At 41.7% G+C, this 18,727-nt stretch overlaps 1 protein-coding gene across 1 annotated transcript in view; it reads left to right on the top strand.

The window, feature by feature from the left end:
* The window catches only part of CNBD1 (cyclic nucleotide binding domain containing 1), a 141,252-nt gene that overhangs the window by 58,517 nt on the left and 64,008 nt on the right, over positions 1–18,727 (top strand). Inside the window, exon 5 of the mRNA XM_082233666.1 lies at positions 13,722–13,867. Coding sequence (XP_082089792.1) covers positions 13,722–13,867 — 146 coding nt within the window. The remainder of the gene's footprint in view (positions 1–13,721; positions 13,868–18,727) is intronic.

The following is an 18,727-nucleotide window of genomic DNA, read 5'->3' on the forward strand; positions in this document are numbered from 1 at the left end:
CGCTAAAAGCCGCTAATAGTGCTAATCCGCTAATCCATCAATGGGCTTACTTCGCAAGATGAAAAAACCGCTAGACGAAGAGAATCACAGAACGGATTCTTTTTGTCTTGCGAGGCACCACTGTATATGCAACTATATGCAGCCAGATGGATGGGGTATAAATAATAAAATTATTATCATTATGCATATTTAATCTTTTTAGGGTTAAAGAGCCCAGATATGGTCATTATGAGCTTCCCTTAAGCTGGGGAAAGTATTGCTGCACATTTAGATAATAAATAAAAGACTCCCTGTTGGAACCTTTTTCCTGTAGCGTTTGGGCCTCTGTTGTAAACTTGGATTATGTTTTAGATCTAAGCCATTATCCAAATCAATAACACATTACTTAGTCAGGTTTTGCTGCTAGCAAGTTCTTCTGCCCCCCCCTTTTTTGTTGGTATGTGGCCAGACTGTAGAATCTACACCCTCCTCAGTTTAAGTGGCATCTTTCGTGGGTTTGCTGTCTTCGTTTTGGAAGGTAGCAGTGATGTTCCTCGTAGGCCTTAGGGAGACAGCGTGTGGAAGTGTGCATGTCATTTCCATACAGACAATTTCTATATGAATTAGGAGTGTGGCGCATTGAAAAGTATGGTGTGAACAGAAAGGGAAAGCTTGAAAATGTGCCAGTATTTGATTTGCTTCTTTTATATCTCATATTTTATTTTATTGTATTAGAATTTGAATTCCATAGAATTATTTTCCTAAGTGTTTTCGCAGACATGCCAAGGACCACCTGAATGAAACTCATGGACCACTGATGGTCCCTGGACCATAGTTTGGGAACCACTATACTAAAGGGAATAGCAGACCTGTTGGAAGGAAGAACCTCTGGGAATCCATTGCCTAAACTTTAGATCAGAATGCTGGGTAGGAGGCATAATGCAGAGAATATAAGTTGGTGTAACTAGCCAGTCAATTACCTGAAAAGAGCCTGGGGAAAAGTGTGGTATTTAAGCTAGCTTTGATGGAAGATAGTGCATAGGAAATTGAAATGCTGGAATCATGGATGAATTAAGTGTTTAATACACATACACTCAAATGTTCTGTACAAATGATACTTACTAGATTGGCTAATATGCACGGCTCATGTTTGCTCTGGAAAAAGAAAAGAGATGAAAACATATATGGTGGTAATACATTTTACTGGGCCAAAGTATGATTATGTAAGAATTTGAAAGCTTTGATTCCCGTGGAATACTTACAGAGCAATCCAACTCATGTCTACTCATTTTGAGTTCAGTAGGTCTTGCAGCCCACATCAGGTAAAAGAAGCTACTTCTCAGCTATGGGAAGAGAACTATTAATTTAGTTGTGCATAAATTTAGAGGGCACAATTCACCCTGAAGTCCTCCTGTGCAGGTTTCACAGACATGAATAGAGGCTTCTGCATTCATTTCCAAAATGCTTCTCTTTGCAAACTTCCTGTATGCTTACAGCACAACGCTATACTCAGAAGTAAGCTCTTTTGAGTGCAGTAGGACTTACTTCCAGGTAAATGGATAAAAGACCTCAGCCTTAGTCACTAGAGATAAGCAGAGCTCATTGCAAATAATGGAAATGTGTATGGAAGTATATATGATTTTGTATAGGCTTTTCTTGCCCATTGTCTTATATATCTAATCCTCTTTCCCAAAACCATCATCTCCTCTATATGTTGAGACCCCACAGCTCTGCATTTCGGGGTGACTCTGTACATGTATGGAACAGGGTCCAACAGGTAGCATTTCTTTAAATACTACCTTGGAGGTTCTGAACTTTGCCTTATCAAGCAACTCCATTTTTTCTTTCAGGACCTCAATAATGTCTGTTGTGGTCTTGTGGGTTGTCAACATATACCACAGTCACTCACTCCTACTCTGCTTTTCTTATCAGGCCGTTCCCACTGCACATTATGTCCATATTCATTGAACACTAGACAGGCAAGTCACCACACCATCAGCGCACCCATAACACATCTATCTCTCCATGTTCCTTATGATTGCATTTCTATTACCAGAATCCCCATTGGCTATGCTGGAGGACAACACCATCTGGAGGGCCACAAGTTCCCCTCAAGGAAACTGTTTCAGTATGAAACCCTCCTGCCTCAAAACCTTCATTTTACATAACAACAAAGGAGCAACAATCGTAGGGCTTCAAATGGCTTCTCTACACACCTCTCTTCATCTCTCACTCTCTTTGGGCAAGCCACCTTATGGGAATGATTTTGATCCCTAAAATAGAAACTCATTTCACAGAGCACCCAGCCACAACTTCTGCCTAGTAAGCAGACAGCCATCATGTGAGTGCAAAATGCTGGATAGCCCCCAAGGCCCTTACAATCTAGCTTCATAATTATGATTGTCTTTAAAGATCTCTAAAATATGAGCTTGTTAGGCTGGTTTTTAGGCTTACCCTACTGGGGAATGGGACTTTTAAAGGCTTTTTTATGCTTAGTTCATTTTTTAGGCTTATCCTACTGGAGAATGGGACTTCAGTTCCTCAGAACCTTTGCCTTGTTGTCAGACTCTCCCAAAGTGCCTGTGGATAATTTATTTGGCTCTATATTATCTTCCTGCCCAACCTGCTTCATATGATTTGTGAGAGGCTACCATGCTACTCCCAGTCCCTTCATGGAAAGGTATATGTAATAAATTAAACACAGAATTCCTTACAGCTCATTTGAAGCCTTCAAACATTTTTTGAACCAGAGACTTCCCTGCTCGTTCAGTGCTTTCTGCACCAGCTCTGATCAACGATACATTTGTTCACGAGAATCTTAGCTTTCATGATCTTATATCCTAAAACAATAAGATATTGTAACTTCTGTTCATCTGCTCAAACAAAGCAAACACTAGCTTCAGATTTAAAATAGAAAACAACTAGGAGAAATGGGTTGGCTATTTATTTGTCATCTGAAGCAAAGAAAAAAAACATCAAGGAAGTTCTTTCAGGGCATTCTAAGATTTCTAGAATGGTGTGCAATTTTTTGTCCCAATGCAACACTAGAAAATGTGCCACAGAGGCTGACTCCAAAGCAAAAGAAGCTTTCCTGGTAGGGTAGAAGCACAATGCTAGATTCTCAGCAGAGGGTTCACTGCCATTTACTGGACAAGAGAGGGATTGGTAAGTGGCAGTGACCCCACTGCCAAGAAGCTAGTGTTGTGGCTCCATTCCAATAGGTAAGCCATTTCTGCTCCAGAGGATGGAGTAAGGTCGAGCATTTGCCAGATCACGAAAAGAAAAGTAGTGGGCCCACTGCCCTAACAGTGCTGCTATTTCCCTTTAGCAGAGTCTATTCAAGGAGATTAGATGCAAACTAAGAGCATTCTCAGTTAGTACACCCTGCCCCTTACAGGTTAAGGGACCCCATTGGGGGTGGGGAGACCAAGAGTTCAGAAAATCCTGGAGCCCAGCAGTCCAGCCAACAGATGCACAAAATATATAGACATCTGCCTTTGGGATGTTAGTTATCTAATGCTGCCTTGCAAAGCAAACAATGAAAAGTTTGTTGTGTTGGGGGGAGAAAACAGGAAACCTAAGTTGATAGAAGGAGTTCTGAAATGACATTGGAGCTGGAGCCATCTTTTCATATTTAAATTCTGCCAGCAAAAGGAGCAGAGGTGAGCCAGCAGGGGAAAGTTTACAGCCAGATGGGTTTCCCAGGTTTTATGAAACCATTCTCCAAATTATACACAAGACTGATGTTAAAAACATATGAGGAGAGAATTTCAAGCTCTGAGGGTTATAAAACTTTAAAGAGGAATATTTCTTATATGCCAAAAACATTAAAGTTAACCTAGAATCTACTGTGCATAAGGTCAGATGGAAATCTAGTCACAAATGTGACAGGGTGCTACAAGCATGACTAGAGTACCTTTGTAAATTAGTCCTAGTGCCTCCATTTACACTTATCATAATTGTACCTTTGCAACTTCTCACTGACGTGAAGCCTTGGTAGGCAGTTTACAGCAGCAGCGAGGCATTTCCAAATCATTATAATAGCATGCAGCGGTAATAATTTAGCTCATAAAACTGCAGATTAATAGAGCAAGTTTTTCCCCCTGATTAGAAATCTCTCGTTACCCTCGCTTAAAAACATACTAAACATTTAAATGTCAGCTAGTGGGAAATGATTTGCTTAGCTTCTTGGTTGTGAACTGTTTCTTTAGCAAGAGGTACATATTTGATATATGCACCAGAAATTGGTACATAAACTGAGCCCCAGTACAATGGCTATTTGAGCTCACTGGGTCAAAGCTGCTGTTACTGCCACTGAAGTGAATGAGGAATCCCATATATAGTGGAAGCTTATGTCTGCATAGCAATGCAGACTGTTCTTTGAATTAAGACAGGCTTCACCAGCCTGGAAGGGAGTTGTAATCCAAAGCATCTGGAAGAGGCACCAGGTTGGTGAAGAATGAAGACAGTACAGTAAAATGGCAGTATATTTTGTTCCCCTGGTCTCAGAATCAGATCTGCACCAAGCAACTTCCAATGAACCACCAAACCTGCTGAAATGCATTGTGCTTAATATTAGTTACATTGGCCCTGCCACCCATTTTGAATTAGTAACATAATTCATTCAGCCATACCTTTATAGTTTGCTTCCTTGAATATAAATCCAAGCTGATCATATATGTAGGTGTATTTATTTAGTAGAGAGAGAGAGAGAGAATGATTGTAGAGAGATTGCAGAGTTCAGCTCCCACCAGTTCCTCATTTCAGAGGAACCTAAACTGAGGTGCAAATCATACTTACTAATAGCAGGCCCTCTCAGAAGTTCAGAGAGGACTTGACCATGTCCAACCTTTGAGATCCCTACCTATAATAAAAATCACAAATGACAACAGAGGAAAACAGAAAAAGGTACTCCTTCAAATAAATGTTAATTTGTTTCTGTTTTTTAATTTAACAAAGACTTTTCTAGCTGATAGTGCATGTGCCACATTTTGGTCTGATGTTCATAAAGAATAACTTGCAAAATATATCAAACACTAAAAAATTCAGACATGTCTACATTTGAAGCCCCTTTTGAGCATGAGGCCTGGACTGAATGATGGCCCCAACCTCATACACACTCCCAGAATTGGCACTGACCAATAGGAAAGTCAGGTGCTGAGTTATGATGGCTATGTTATTGAGAAACAAGAAGGAGGTATCGGCATGCTCTGAGGGTTTGCAGAAGTAGAAAAATATTTGGGGGAAATTCCTAAATTCCACCATCAGGACTGAGCCTGCTTAGTGGTTTCAGCATGTTCTGTATCTAAGGGAGAGAAAACCAAGATGAGGTGGAATGAAATTAATACAAAGCAGGCTGGAGCAGGAGCTGTCTACACTGTAATATTTTGTTGCAGGTCCTCCCACTTGTCTATATTATTGGGTAACATGCCATCCTATACATGCAATCCTATGAATGCTTATTTGGGTTTAATTCTCCTTGGAGCATCCTTGCAGGCAAGCATTCATAGGATTGGGCTGCCTGAGTCTCTTTCCACAGCCAGGGGAAAAGCTTAAAATGTCATTACTGCATATTTATGAGTCAGGCCTAATACTGTTAGAACTGCCACTAATGTGTGAATAATGGTTGACAGTTTCCAAAGTATACTAGTCAAACACAATTTAGATCAGATGTTTAACATGGTTTTATGGCTCACCTCATATTCTATCACTGCAAAATTAGGCAGTGAGATTTTTACTAGATCTCCAACTATTTCAGCAGTACCTGTCGTAACACTTTGAGTCAAATGCAATCACATAATATTGCCCTGACAATGCATGCTGGGCTTTGTAAACCTTGTTCAAAGCTATTTGAATACATTACATTTGTTACAATAAAAAGGTTTAGTAACTATTAATATATATTTTCAACACGTTATATTGGCAAAAATGCTTATAAAATATGTCTGTTAGAATAAATGCAAACTAAAATGCTGACAAATTTCCAGATGGGCTTAAAAAAATTAAACTAGGTTTTACTCAGAGGGTAAATGCATTGAAATGAATGGACCTAAATTAGTATTTTTATTTTTATTAAATTCAGTGGGTCTATTGAAATTAGGATTAGCATTGGATAGAACCCAAGTTTGGGAACATAAAATTGGCAGATTTGCCCTGAATGAGTGGCTGGGCCAAAGTCATCCAATAAGCTTTAAGTCCTTATTGTATAACAGCTTTCAATCTTTCTTTAATATGTGTATGAATGATTTCCTACATCCCATACTGAAACGGAAGGCAAATACAATTTTATTTATCAAAAGTATTTTGTTTAGCCATGAAAATGCCTGATTTGGGTTCATGTAACTTGTATCATGAGAGATATGGTACAATCCCTTTGAGTTTGTATTATAGTGATTGTAATGTTTGTTAATTTTAATGCTGTTTTTATTGTGAGACAGTTTGAGTTCAACATCATTGTTGGAAAAGCAGAAAACAAATATCAAATCAAATCAAACCATGAAAATGTTGCTGTGCATGCAACTTATGTGCATAAAATTCAAGGTCATATTTAGGAAAAACAACCTTGCCTTGTTAATGTTATATTACTATCTGTTCCCTATTTGATACTATCTGCACTCCTCATCATTTAGCGTCCTTGAGCTATGCTCTTATCCCTTCTGTGTTGGTGTCATCCCTAACATTGATTGGAAAAGGGTGTTTTGCATATTGCAAATAATGCTGAAAAAGAGGTGACAAACTTATCTCATTCCTTTGTCTATAGTGTTTCCCCACTACTTTACAGTGTAGGCCTTTTTAGTTACAGGATATTGTGTTAATGTTTCAGCATTATAGTCTCCTTTGGGGGTTTCACCCTAACACAATTCTTCATGAAAGCAATAGTCCAGGCTAAACCATTTCCAATAAATAAAATATTGGACAGAGGCAAGAGAATTTCAAGAACTTGATATACGCAAGCTTTGTCTCAACAGTGATGTGTGACTATGCTAGGACCAGCAATTTTCTCTACTGTTACCATGGTGTGGAATTGTGCCTTCATTTATTCATATCTTATTTTATATATGGCTGGTTAGCTGCTCCACTCCTTTGTTGACAGCCCTGCTAAGTGTGGTTCCTAGTCAAAAGATAAAATGCCAAAAGGTTATGATGGCAAAATGCATTGCTATATTTCAGGGAAGAGAAAATTACTTACCTGTAATTGTTGCTTAGTTTTTTTAAAAATAGCAGGCTAGGAAGGCATTACTAAGTGCTTTTCCTGCAAAATTTGCAATCTGATGACACGGTGTCAAATGAAACAACACAATGGGCATTTTTTTGCCAAGCATTTGTCTTCTCTGCCCACATAATCTTTTAAACGCTAGCAGGTGAAAAATGGACTTTTCTGGACTCACAGGGGAGTAACAAAGTAGAAATGACCACAAGGGATTAAGAAATTGTTTAGGATGCGCAAGCCATGCTTGTGTTTTCTACTATGAACGTTCATGCTCACTAGGACCTACCAGTGCTGTTGACTATGTGATTCTATGTGTCAGAGGGTATTACATGTATTTGCACACTTTTCCATTTATAACACATACCAGCCTCCCTTTATTTCACAAGAGATAACATTTGGAAGTGTTTCTGTGTTTGAAACCTGGTTCCCAAAGCCTGGAGAAATTTCACTGAATTAGTTTGAAATCTCCTTTGGCCAGGCCAATTTTTGCCTTCGTCCAGTTGTCTGTCAAAGAGGAAAGTGTGTCTGTTATCCAAAGTTAGTCATATTCAGAGCAAACCTGTTGAAATCAATGGGCATAACTAGCTTAGGTACTGTACAACAGTTTTAGTGGGTCTACCTTAGACTGGACACACATGAGGTTCAGTTTAAAGACCAGCATCCTCAAACATGGGCCCATGACCCAGAAGCACCCATAAGAGATCAGAGCTCCCTGCTACTCTTCTTCACTGGTGACATGATCTGCTAGATGGAGAGGCAAGTGGCAACAGCAAGGGTCAACATTCACTGCTTGCTCACTTGCCCTTTCCTACCAGAAGCTGAGCCATTGACTGGTGCTCCTGATCACTACCATTGTTTTGCTTGGTTTCTCATCCACCAGCACTCTGGGTCAAGTAACAAACAGGAGGAGCTACCTTCACAGGTAATAGTTGCAAGAGCGCACTCCAGAAATGGTCCTATTGAAAATATCTTGTGGGAGGACTTCTCAGAAAACCCAAAGTGCTGGTACTGATAAACATCACCAAATTGAGACTTTGGGAGTTGCAGAGCAGGGCTGAATATTCCTGTTTTTGTGGAACTGTTCATCTATTGCAAAAGTATGGTGGATTTTTAGAACCTCTGGAGGGGTCCTTGTTGAAGTTACACCCTTTTACAAAAAAAAAAAGATTTGCTGCCACTTCAAGCAGCTGTGAAGCAGACCACCTGTGCTCCTTCTTAAAGCTGAAGAGAATAGCCCAGTGCGGATGACATGTGATGTAGTGTCATTCTGATGGGAATTGTTGGAAAGAAGATGGCTGCCCCCATTGGTCAAGGGGAAAAAATACATCCTTGTATCAGTACAGCAGTGGTTAGTCACACTTCCAAAATTTCGCTCTATACACATCATGCGTTTGAAGCGCATCATCCCCCAAAGATTCCTGGGAACTGTAGTTAACCCTTCACAGAGCTACAATTCCCAGCACTCTTAATAGTTCTCAGGATTCTTTGGGTGGGAGGGCGTGCTTCAGATGTTCTTTAAATGCATGGTGTATATGCAGTCAACAAGGAAACTGCATGCATACAGAAACAGTAGAAATGCCACACTGTATTAACCAAAAAGCTATCTAGGTCAGAATTGTGTTTCAAGCAGGTTGCAGCCAGATGCAGAGCTTTATTTATTGCAACATTATTATGCCCCCACCTTTCAGCTCCAAAGTCTTGCAACCATCAATTTTAAAACAACAACACAAAGAATCATGTCCCCCTTTGCCTCCAAAAATATTTAAAACAACAGCAATGAAGTAGCCAGCTGTCTCTTGTAATTTGTTGTGATGTCTTGCCATCAGGTGGGGTGGGGGATGTTTTCACTATGCTGAGCAGAGGGCACAGGGCATAGATTCCGTATTTCATCCTCCAGTATTTACTGATATACTCCTTCCAGAAATATGTATTGCAGATGGTCTGTTCCAAGAGCATAAGGGAAGCATATTATTATAGCTCACTTGATTCTGGTGTTGGTTTGTCTCAAGCTAGATCCTCTAAGGCTGCTGCCTGGTCTTTGAAGTGCTGCATAGTTGAACTTCCCTATAAGCAATTCCATTTCTTGCCATTTCACAGCCTTTCAGTCTATAGTCAGTGAGCAGCAGTTTAGCCTATGGCCTTCAGAGACTCCAGGGATGGACAGCACACACTCAGGGTACACATCCTATAATTGAAAAGCACTGCGGTGTTTCAAGGGCTTATCATTAAGGACGGCAAAAGTTGCCTTATTGGCAGCTGGGAACAGTACAAGCTGTTCCTCCGAATTCCTTGGGAAATGTCCAGTGTAGAGCCCTAAATACTATAATTTGGAGCATTAAATTGCTACATCTTACCTCTTGCTCATTTTGGTATTACTGCAGTTATTCTGCTTCGAGCTGCCTCTGTTAGCTGAGCTGGCAGAATTCTGCTGAAAAGTTGGTTCTACCCTCTGAAAACTCTTCAGACAGGACATCCATGGAAACCTTGACAGGGGTGAGGCAGTAGGTGGGCAGTGGGCAATAAATATGCCAAGAAAGCATTGTAAGAGGGATAAAAATGGACTAAATAAATTAAAGTCTGAATAGGGTGGTGGCATTGCTTCCAAACAGTCCTGCTGTGTCTATGAACACCAGAAGATCTTGCTGGGTCAGGGCAATGGTCTACCAATCTTGCTCTCACAACAGCCCACCAGCTGTCAATGGGGATCCCACAAGCAGGACCCCAGGGCAACAGCTCTCCCTATTGTGTCTCCCAGCAACTAGCATGTAGACATCTAAACCAATGAGCTTCTTGGGCTTGCCGCTCAGAAGGTTGGCAATTCGAATCCCCGTGATGGGGTGAGCTCCCATTGCTCTCTCCCAGCTCCTGCCAATCTAGCAGTTTGAAAGCACAACTAGTGGTGGGAAGGTAAATGATGTTTCCGTGTGCTCTGGCTTCCGTCACAGTGTTCCATTACACCAGAAGTGGTTTAGTCATGCTGGTCACATGGTCCGGAAAGCTGTCTTTGGACAAACCCTCGACCTGATAGTGAGATGAGTGCCGCAACCCCATAGTCACCTTTGACTGGACTTAACTGTCCAGGAGTCCTTTACTGTCTCCCTTTTGCCTTTTACCTTATTTAGAGGAATGCTGCCTCTGCAGTAAGTTGCCTCCAGTACACATATTGAAATTGTAAAACACACTGTCTCTTTGGAACAATTTATTTGCGATTTGTAATTTGTGTGACTTTTTGCGTGCTGAGGTCCCCCCAAAACCCCTACCCCAATAACTCAGACATCACACGTAATTTTTGTTTGAGGTTTTTGGCATAATTTTGGCCACAACTTTATTTTCAATACAAATTGAGAGTGGTTGCTTAGGCATTGGTTATGACTACCTGTCTCCCCCCCCCCCGCCTTGGGGGACAGCACTGACTCCCTAGTCAGTCCCGGAGGAAGCATGGTCAGAGTCAGATGGAGCTGCGTCACAGGCCCTCATCTACTCCGCGCATGTTCCTTGAAGCTTACCTGGCCCGCGCCCTGCCGTCAGGGTTTGGACGAAGGGGATGGTAAGCTTCAGAATTCCTTTAACGGAATACCCGTCAGCAGCAGCATTGGAGGGGCAGGCACAGCCAATCCATACCCCTCCACTAACCAATTTTAACCAATGCCTAACCGCCAACCTTACAAGTTGTGATGATTTGCTAAGCAGTAGGCAAAACCCAAAAGGCACACACTAATCAGCCAATTGGACAAATTCCTACTGGGCCCCCGCACCAATGCGAACGACCCCATGACAGGCAGAGCAAGGTCAAAGTGCAAGCCCAATCAAGGGAGGGCGGGCGGGAGATCCGATGTCCACAGCGAAAGAGAAAGAGAAAGCTGTGGACCCTGCTTATAAGAGGCTTTTAATCCCACCCCTAAATTGGCAACATCAAATTTACCCCAGTAACAACATCATCCAATCTGCTCCAGCCCATTGCCTTCAATGGCCCTAGACACTAACTGGGGGTTTTGTTCGGACCCATCCGCAACACGTGCTCTCTCTTTTATGAGAACACGCTTTGTCAGACAAAACAAGCCTTGGCAGTGAGTGCTCTCTTTCCCTCTCTTTGGGGAGAGTCCTTTTAAAGCAAGGGCTGGGGCTGGAAAGGAAGTGAGTGGTGCATAACACTCTTCCAGCCACCAAATACCCCTTCTGTTGGGTCTGTGATCAGGAAGCTGTTTAAGATGTTGCAGTTTGCTATCAGTGACTGGGTTATTTATCTGTATTCAGTGGTGGTGGCTGATGAGACTGGTAGGTCTGAAACCAGTCGTAGGTGGAGCCAGGTGGGGGCCGGCTGCGGACAGACTGAAATTGGTGGGGCCGTGCACCATTTGCTTCCACTGCCTCTGTCCCATTCCTATCTTGCCCTCTCCGGCCTTTCAGTAGCAGCTTTCAAGGCACCTAACTGCCCCAACTCCCTGCTTCCATGCTTTAATTTTTTTCTTCCTGCAGCCACAGTTTCTTTGTGATCTTCCAGGCTTAATCCGTGTGGTTAGATGCCCCCCCCATCACTATGACAGTATATCATTACAGTTAAAACCAGTTCATTAATAGATTGGCTGGTCTGCTTAATGGAATAAATCACCGGGCCACTGTGGCAGCCTCTTTGTGTACTATAACTCTGAGAAGGGGCAGGGATGATGAGGTATAAGGCTGTGCTTGACCGTGGCAGCAGCTGTGCTTCTCAGAAAGCAGTAACAGCACTGCAGAGCATAGCAGGGGTGGAGTGAAATCGGTTGTCATACTTACTTTCTGCCTCAGCCCAGAATTTGTCTGAACTCCCATTCTAGGAGGAATGGACAAATCTGTCCATTTTGGGTTCTCTTCATTTCTCATTTTTCTTATCTTAAGTTCCACATTTCCACATTGGTTTATGATTTATTTCTAAGTTCCTGTGACAATAACTAGAAACTTAGAACATGTAGAAAGTTGACATGTATTTTAATCTGGTTTTTAACATATATTACGATTTTAAAAGATGCTTTAAATAGTTGTTTTAACTGTTTTTTTATTGATAATGCTATTGTTATATTCTTTTTGTAAACCGCTTTGAGATTAATTTATTTTCACAATAAAGCAGCATATAGATTTTATGAGATTAATCAGATTTAAGTGCAAATTTCTCCCAATATGCACATTTTTGTATGCAGTTTTGCACAATGTAACATTTTTGCAATGACCGCTCCACGCTTAAAACGTGGAGCGCGCAGCCCCTGGATCTGGAGCGGCTCCATCAGCATAGGCTTGGCTTTGCCTTCCCTCAGGTGGGATACCTGGAGGTCTCCGCCTATCTTAGTCAGTTGTCCAATCCCACCTGGGGGAAGCGTTGCCAAGGAGACCAGGCCAGGTAGGGGAGGGATTACCTGCCCACACAATAGAGGGAGGATCTTACCTGGGAATCCTCACTTGGCTCCAGAGCTTCTCCCACCCTACCCACCCTCAGTTAATGTCTTATTTTGCAGGTTAACTTTCCTTCACAAGTTTTGCAGGTTAACTTTTCTTCACAGGTATGTGGGCGCCGCTACGTTAAGGTCGCTGTTAAAGGGCCGGAAATGAATTTCCCTGCATTGGCAGGTTTCGCCTTTCCCGTAGCAAAACGTCACAACCTTGGTGGTATCAGGCCTTGGGCGGAATCCTTTAGTCCATCTTCCTCTTTGCGGTGGTGATACCAGGGTTCCCCGTTAAAGGGGTTTATGAAGGGAGGCTTTGGCCGTACGCTGAAAGGTCGTCATTGCTCTCCCCTGCGGCGGCGGCGTAACGGGGGCGGCTATCTCTGCTTGAACATATGTTCTCCAGAGCTGGCCCATCCCCCCCCACACCTGATGCTCCCTAGGTCCCCGGCTGGGGACTGGGGAGGGAGAACGCCCAATGCCTGAGCCAAGGTCTACCCACATTTTAAATTTAGTAAAGTTGTGGCCAATTTAATCCCATAGCACGTTGTCATGAGTTGTTATTTCACATGACGGGGGGGGGGGACCGCTCGGGATCTGGGGACTCCGCCTGTCCATGCAAAGTAATGTTTTTGTGCTGTTTTCACTAATATATGCATTTTCATGCACAAGTTACCCTAGTGGATGTTAGGTTTTACACATTTCTTGGTTGGACAACTGCAGTGTGAAATTCAGAGAAGTGTGAATTTCAAAAGATGGCTGATTTTCAGTTTGTGTGTTGCTTCAACTAGTATGAATTTTGTAGGTTCACCTTTAAATGTGAACTAAATTACTACTACTACTACTACTACTACTACTACTACTACATTATTTATATCCCCACCCACCCCATCCCTACCTCATAGCATACCTGAATAGGTTAATCCAAATGAATTTGTGAATCACAGCACCTATACCCTACCCCCCAGCACACCACCTTGGGCTTCTCACAGCCTTTTTAAAAGTTCACAAGTTCAGACATCTGTACCTGATGAAATTCTCCCTTCTAGGCAACTGATGGATGGCAACATATGCAAAACTGGTGATATTCTCTCTTCCATGTAACTCTGTTTTTGCAGCCCTATTCGAAGGTCTTCAGAAGAACATGAGATCGTACACAAGACAATGAAAATAATTACTGGCATTAGTGATCAACTTTCTGATGCAGAGCTGAAGCAGCTTAGTAAAACTGTCACAAGGGAATACTGGTTGAAAGGAAGCACAGGTAGGATAAACACAGCCACTTACTGTAAATCTTTTTAAAGTCTTCTATCCAAATAGCTTGCTCCTTTGAAGGTTGAGCTGGATGTACATTTTATTTGTATCAGTAAGTTTTTGGTATTGTGATTTCAGAGCGCTTTTCCTGTGAACAGCAATTATAGGAAGAGCCCCTGACTTTCACTTCAGACTTCTAGATATGCCAGGTTCCTTTAGTCTAATGTTCTCTTGTAACATTGACTTAAATGTCTGCAGCAGTCTTTAAGTCCTCCTTCCTCCCCCAAATCTGAAGAGAATTGTCATTATTCTATGAGAAGGATGCATGTAAAAAACTGCTTACACATGCGAAAAACAGCTTAAAGGAAAGTTCAGATATCATATATATTCCTTTGTGATTAGATTCTGTAATTTTCTTTTACTTATGAGGTAATCTCTCCCTCTCCCATTATTAAAACATTTTCTTTCATATAAATTAACCACCTTTCTCTCTTCCTTCAGATTCCACTCCAAAACATTCCTTTTCTATGTGGCCTTTAATGTATGCCCTTAACCCTCATTTCCAACTGTATGTGAGTATAGGCATTTGCCCCGATTCCTCCCTCCTTCCTGTCCTTAGTCTGTCCTTTTCTCCCTTTCTTGCTTTTTTCCTGTCCATTTGATCTTGTAAGCTCATGGGAGGCAGGAATCTACATGTTTCTTATGGAACTCTGTAAGGCACCAGGTGCACTGATGGCATGGTAAGATCCACAACAAAAACATTCCTCCTCACTGAGGTACCATCACATGAAATGCCACTGTTGATTTTGAGTCCTGTTATAAAGCTCATCTTTCAGATTTTGGGCCTCCTCCAGAAATGCTTTCCATTGTGCGTTCATTTTGATTTGTGCTGTCATACATGATTCAAATTTCAATACTGTTTGCTCCTGCAAAAGATCTGGGGCACTCACACGGCATTCCGGAGGGGCCCTTTGTTATTATCAGAACTATGACTTTTTGCTTCTGTAGATAAAGGAAGATGGTGAAGGATGGCCAAGTGGAGAGTCTTGACTTTAGAAGCTGAAATATATGGGCAGGGATAGCTGCATCAGGATTCATTCGGCACCTTCTTGTCCCACTGCTGTTCCCCCACACTTTGTGGTCCTCCTCCTCCTCCTCTTTCTATTGTTGCCTGTTCATCTGCCCTCTGCAAGGAAGTCAGCAAGGAAAAGAAGCAATAACCTCATATACATTTTCTCTGTCTCTTGGAGGTGGTCTCACTGGGTCCAGAGGAGGAGGCACATGGATGGTCAGAGGCAGGAGGAGGAGATGGGTCCTCTGAGGGAAGGGAGACCAGTGAAAGCAGCTTTGTAATTTACTCATTTAAACAATTTATATATTGCTTATCTGCAATTATCTCTAAGCTGTTTACAAAGCTATAATACTTTTATAAAGTTAAAATCAGTTAGAACTATAAAATCAAACTTTGATTAAAATGCCTGTTAGAATTTTTTTAAAGTCTTCAGTAGTGTGATGGCTTGTGAATGCTCTTTGCAATAAGTACCTCTGCTCACTCAGAGATATAGACAGTTCTTTATTTTACATATGTACAAGCAGCACATTACAATCATGCATCTGAATCCTCCAGTTCGGATTCTGGGAGTGGCCTACGCCGGCTTCTTCTCCAACAGAAAAAGCGGGGAAGTTTCATGTGATGCCTCTCCCCCCTCCTCTTTAACTCTCTCCTCTCCTTGGCAGACGGTGCCACTATCGGTGCCAGAGCTTCCTGTGTGGTGCTGGGGCTCTGCTTCAGCATCTGAGGGTCTTCCCGCCTCCTGGCTTTCCTCTCTTTCCTCCATCGCCAATTCCTGCTCTTCCCCGGCATTCTCTGGCAGTACCATGACAAGTGGGCACCAAGAAGTTCCTTCCCTTTCCCACCAAACAGGCACCATGTAGGTGGAGTCTAAAGTCAGGTTTAAATTCAGTCAACTATGTCCACTTTTGTATTTATGTGCTTAAATTTATTCACATTGTGCAACTTTTCAGCTTCTTCAATTTAATGCCAGTACTCCCAGCTCATTTATAATCCTCCCCCAGCCTATCAAGGTCATTCAGAATTTTTCACCTGTCCTCTGTGGTCTCCTACTGTGTCACTGGAGTCTTGTACGCCATCCTTGTTAAGTTCAGGTGTTTATCATTCAGCAAGGATTACACAACAATGCTTCCACTAGTATCATTTCAGTTTGAATCCACCCAAAAATGTTGATTCGTAATGGCAAAGATTGTGCTGATCCTTTACCTTTATCAGAAACAGGTCACCTAAAGGGAATATAGCAACTGAAGGACATGTTATTAATAGACTGAATTGTAAGCTAAGCAGGCAAAGACTACATTAGCATAAATTAAGCTGAGATAATAAAAAGGACAATTTTAAGGTCAAAGCTTGTGCCTGATTTGATAGTGATGAATACTGGCATCTTGCTTGCACGGGTGTAAGTTTGGGAAAACAAAATTACTCCATCCAAATCTCCTTTGGTATCTTGGCCACTGGGACAGTCCTGTTCTGTTGGATTAGGTGCTCTGTTGATTTAATATACTTTTAGTTAAAAACACAGTATGGCAATGCAGAAAGAGGTCTAAAATTGCTGAGCGCCAATGTGTGCATGAGATAAAAGCTAATCTTAATGACTCAGTCTGTCACATCGTGCCTTTAAAGAAAAAGCTGCTTTGCATCAATGTGCAATCTTTTCCAGTTCTTTGAACCTGGTTAAGCAATATTTTCAATCTCATCTGATTCGGCAAGCTAAAAATAAACACAAAATTGATTTTTGACTAAGTAAAACTGACTTGATAAAAATAATACACGCCAGACAAGTCTTTAATCTCGCAAGTACGTTGTACAGGCACAGCTTCAGGAAAGCCAAAACGCATGAAAAATTGGGGCTGTGTTGTTGTAATAATGTTGTGTAATAAGGGTCCTCTCCCTAATTTGATATCTTTTTGAAATGTCGAGAGCAATAGTTTTCTGATTTGTTTTGCAATTGGCAGAAAGAAGGTCTTGCATACATTAAACCAAAGACACTTTAATGTCATGACAGGGAGTTCAAAACTGGCTCTAAACCAGATCTCATTTCACAGATGGAAATCAGGAAAATGCTTTTCACACCCTTCCTCTCCCCCTATTGCACATTGCTTCATGGATGCTGTGCTAACAGTATATTTACTTAACTCTGCAGTTCTCCATTGCTCAAGAGAGGTTTATTCTTTATATTAAAGACATTATAGAAAAAACAGAATTGTCATACAGTCTGTTATCAGCCATTCAAATGAACCTTACAAATGTGAAATGGCAGACTACTTGGTACAGCAGTGTTCACAGGTGTGCTTTTAAATGCACACATATTAGCGTCAAGATATATTTGCCTCCCCTTCTTGAAAAGATTTCATTTTTACTGACTTTGGGACTAAAGGAAGTTGATCTCTGAAGAAGGACACCTCCTGCAACTTGCACTAATGCAATTTTAACAAGGTGTCCTCAAAGGGGAGAAAGCATGGGGAGTAATTTTCTTCAAACATGTCCCATTTTTTCTTGTAAGAAACTATAGTCAAACTATATGCTAAACCATCATACCAATTTTTTTTTTGGTATTTCACTGACTCTCAGTTTTATTTTCTCCAAAGCTCTCTAAAATACAAATATATAATGTGTTTGGCTTTTATTTCATGCAGGATTTCATGCCTATCCTGCACTGTTTTTTTAAATCAAGGGACATGTTTGTTTAAAGATAGCTTAGAAAAACACAAGTGTACTCTGATCTGCTATTAATACTTCACAGTGAACCTCACTGGTGCATGATGGACCAGATTGTGTGCTGCATGATGCCTTAGTATACATGTGTATGCATTTAAATGTACGCATACTAGAGACAAGATGGATTCACCTCCACTGAAAAGTCTAATTTCTAGGAAACCCTGGAGGCAGAGCTGAACCCAGAATAATGACAACTCTAGTGGCTCACAGCAACAGGATTTTAACAGGGCTACCTTGGAGGACAAAAAGTGGGAGGGGCAAAAGAAGGACATAGAGTCAGCTGAAAGAGGTAAATTTTAAAAAAGGAGCTGTCCGTGGTAAACAGGGAGAGTTCAAACATAGATATGACTCTATGAACCTAGAAAGAAAGAAAAAGACACGAGGCAAGTAGATGGAGATTCTGAGCCCCATATACATGACATCCCAATACAGCCTTGAGGACTTCATGTCTTTTCCATTTAATCATTCACACCTGACAAACTATGGTTTTAAGATTCAAGTGCAACTTGAAGCTCAGTATGAGGAGTAGTTGAGTTGAAAAGGACACACAGTGTTTGGGTGCTGAATGGAAGCCAATATACCTTCACATTTGCACATGAATGAGCAAGGGATTTGCCCAAGCCCACCCAACTTGTGGCCCTCCAGGCCAAACACAACCTACCAATCATGTATTGTAGCCTAACAGCCCAGACAGGAAGCCCTGAGAATCTGGCCGGCAAGTAGACTATGGCAAGTAGACTACAGTCAGCTTGGGTCACATGATGTGTCAGTTTAGGCTAGACCTTTCCATACTGTGGATCATGAGAGCCAGTGTGGTGTAGTGGTTAAGAGTGGTAGTCTTGTAATCTGGGGAACTGGGTTCGCGTCTCCGCTCCTCCACATACAGCTGATGGGTGACCTTGGGCCAGTCACACTTCTTTGAAGTCTCTCAGCCCCACTCACCTCACAGAGTGTTTGTTGTGGGGGAGGAAGGTAAAGGAGAATGTTAGCCACTTTGAGACTCCTGAAGGGGAGTGAAAGGCGGGATATCAAATCCAAAATCCAAAACTCTTGTTGTTTAGTCATTTAGTCGTGTCCAAC

This window comes from Podarcis vaucheri (genome assembly GCF_965113315.1).
Source record: "Podarcis vaucheri genome assembly, chromosome: 8".
Lineage (NCBI taxonomy): Eukaryota > Metazoa > Chordata > Lepidosauria > Squamata > Lacertidae > Podarcis > Podarcis vaucheri.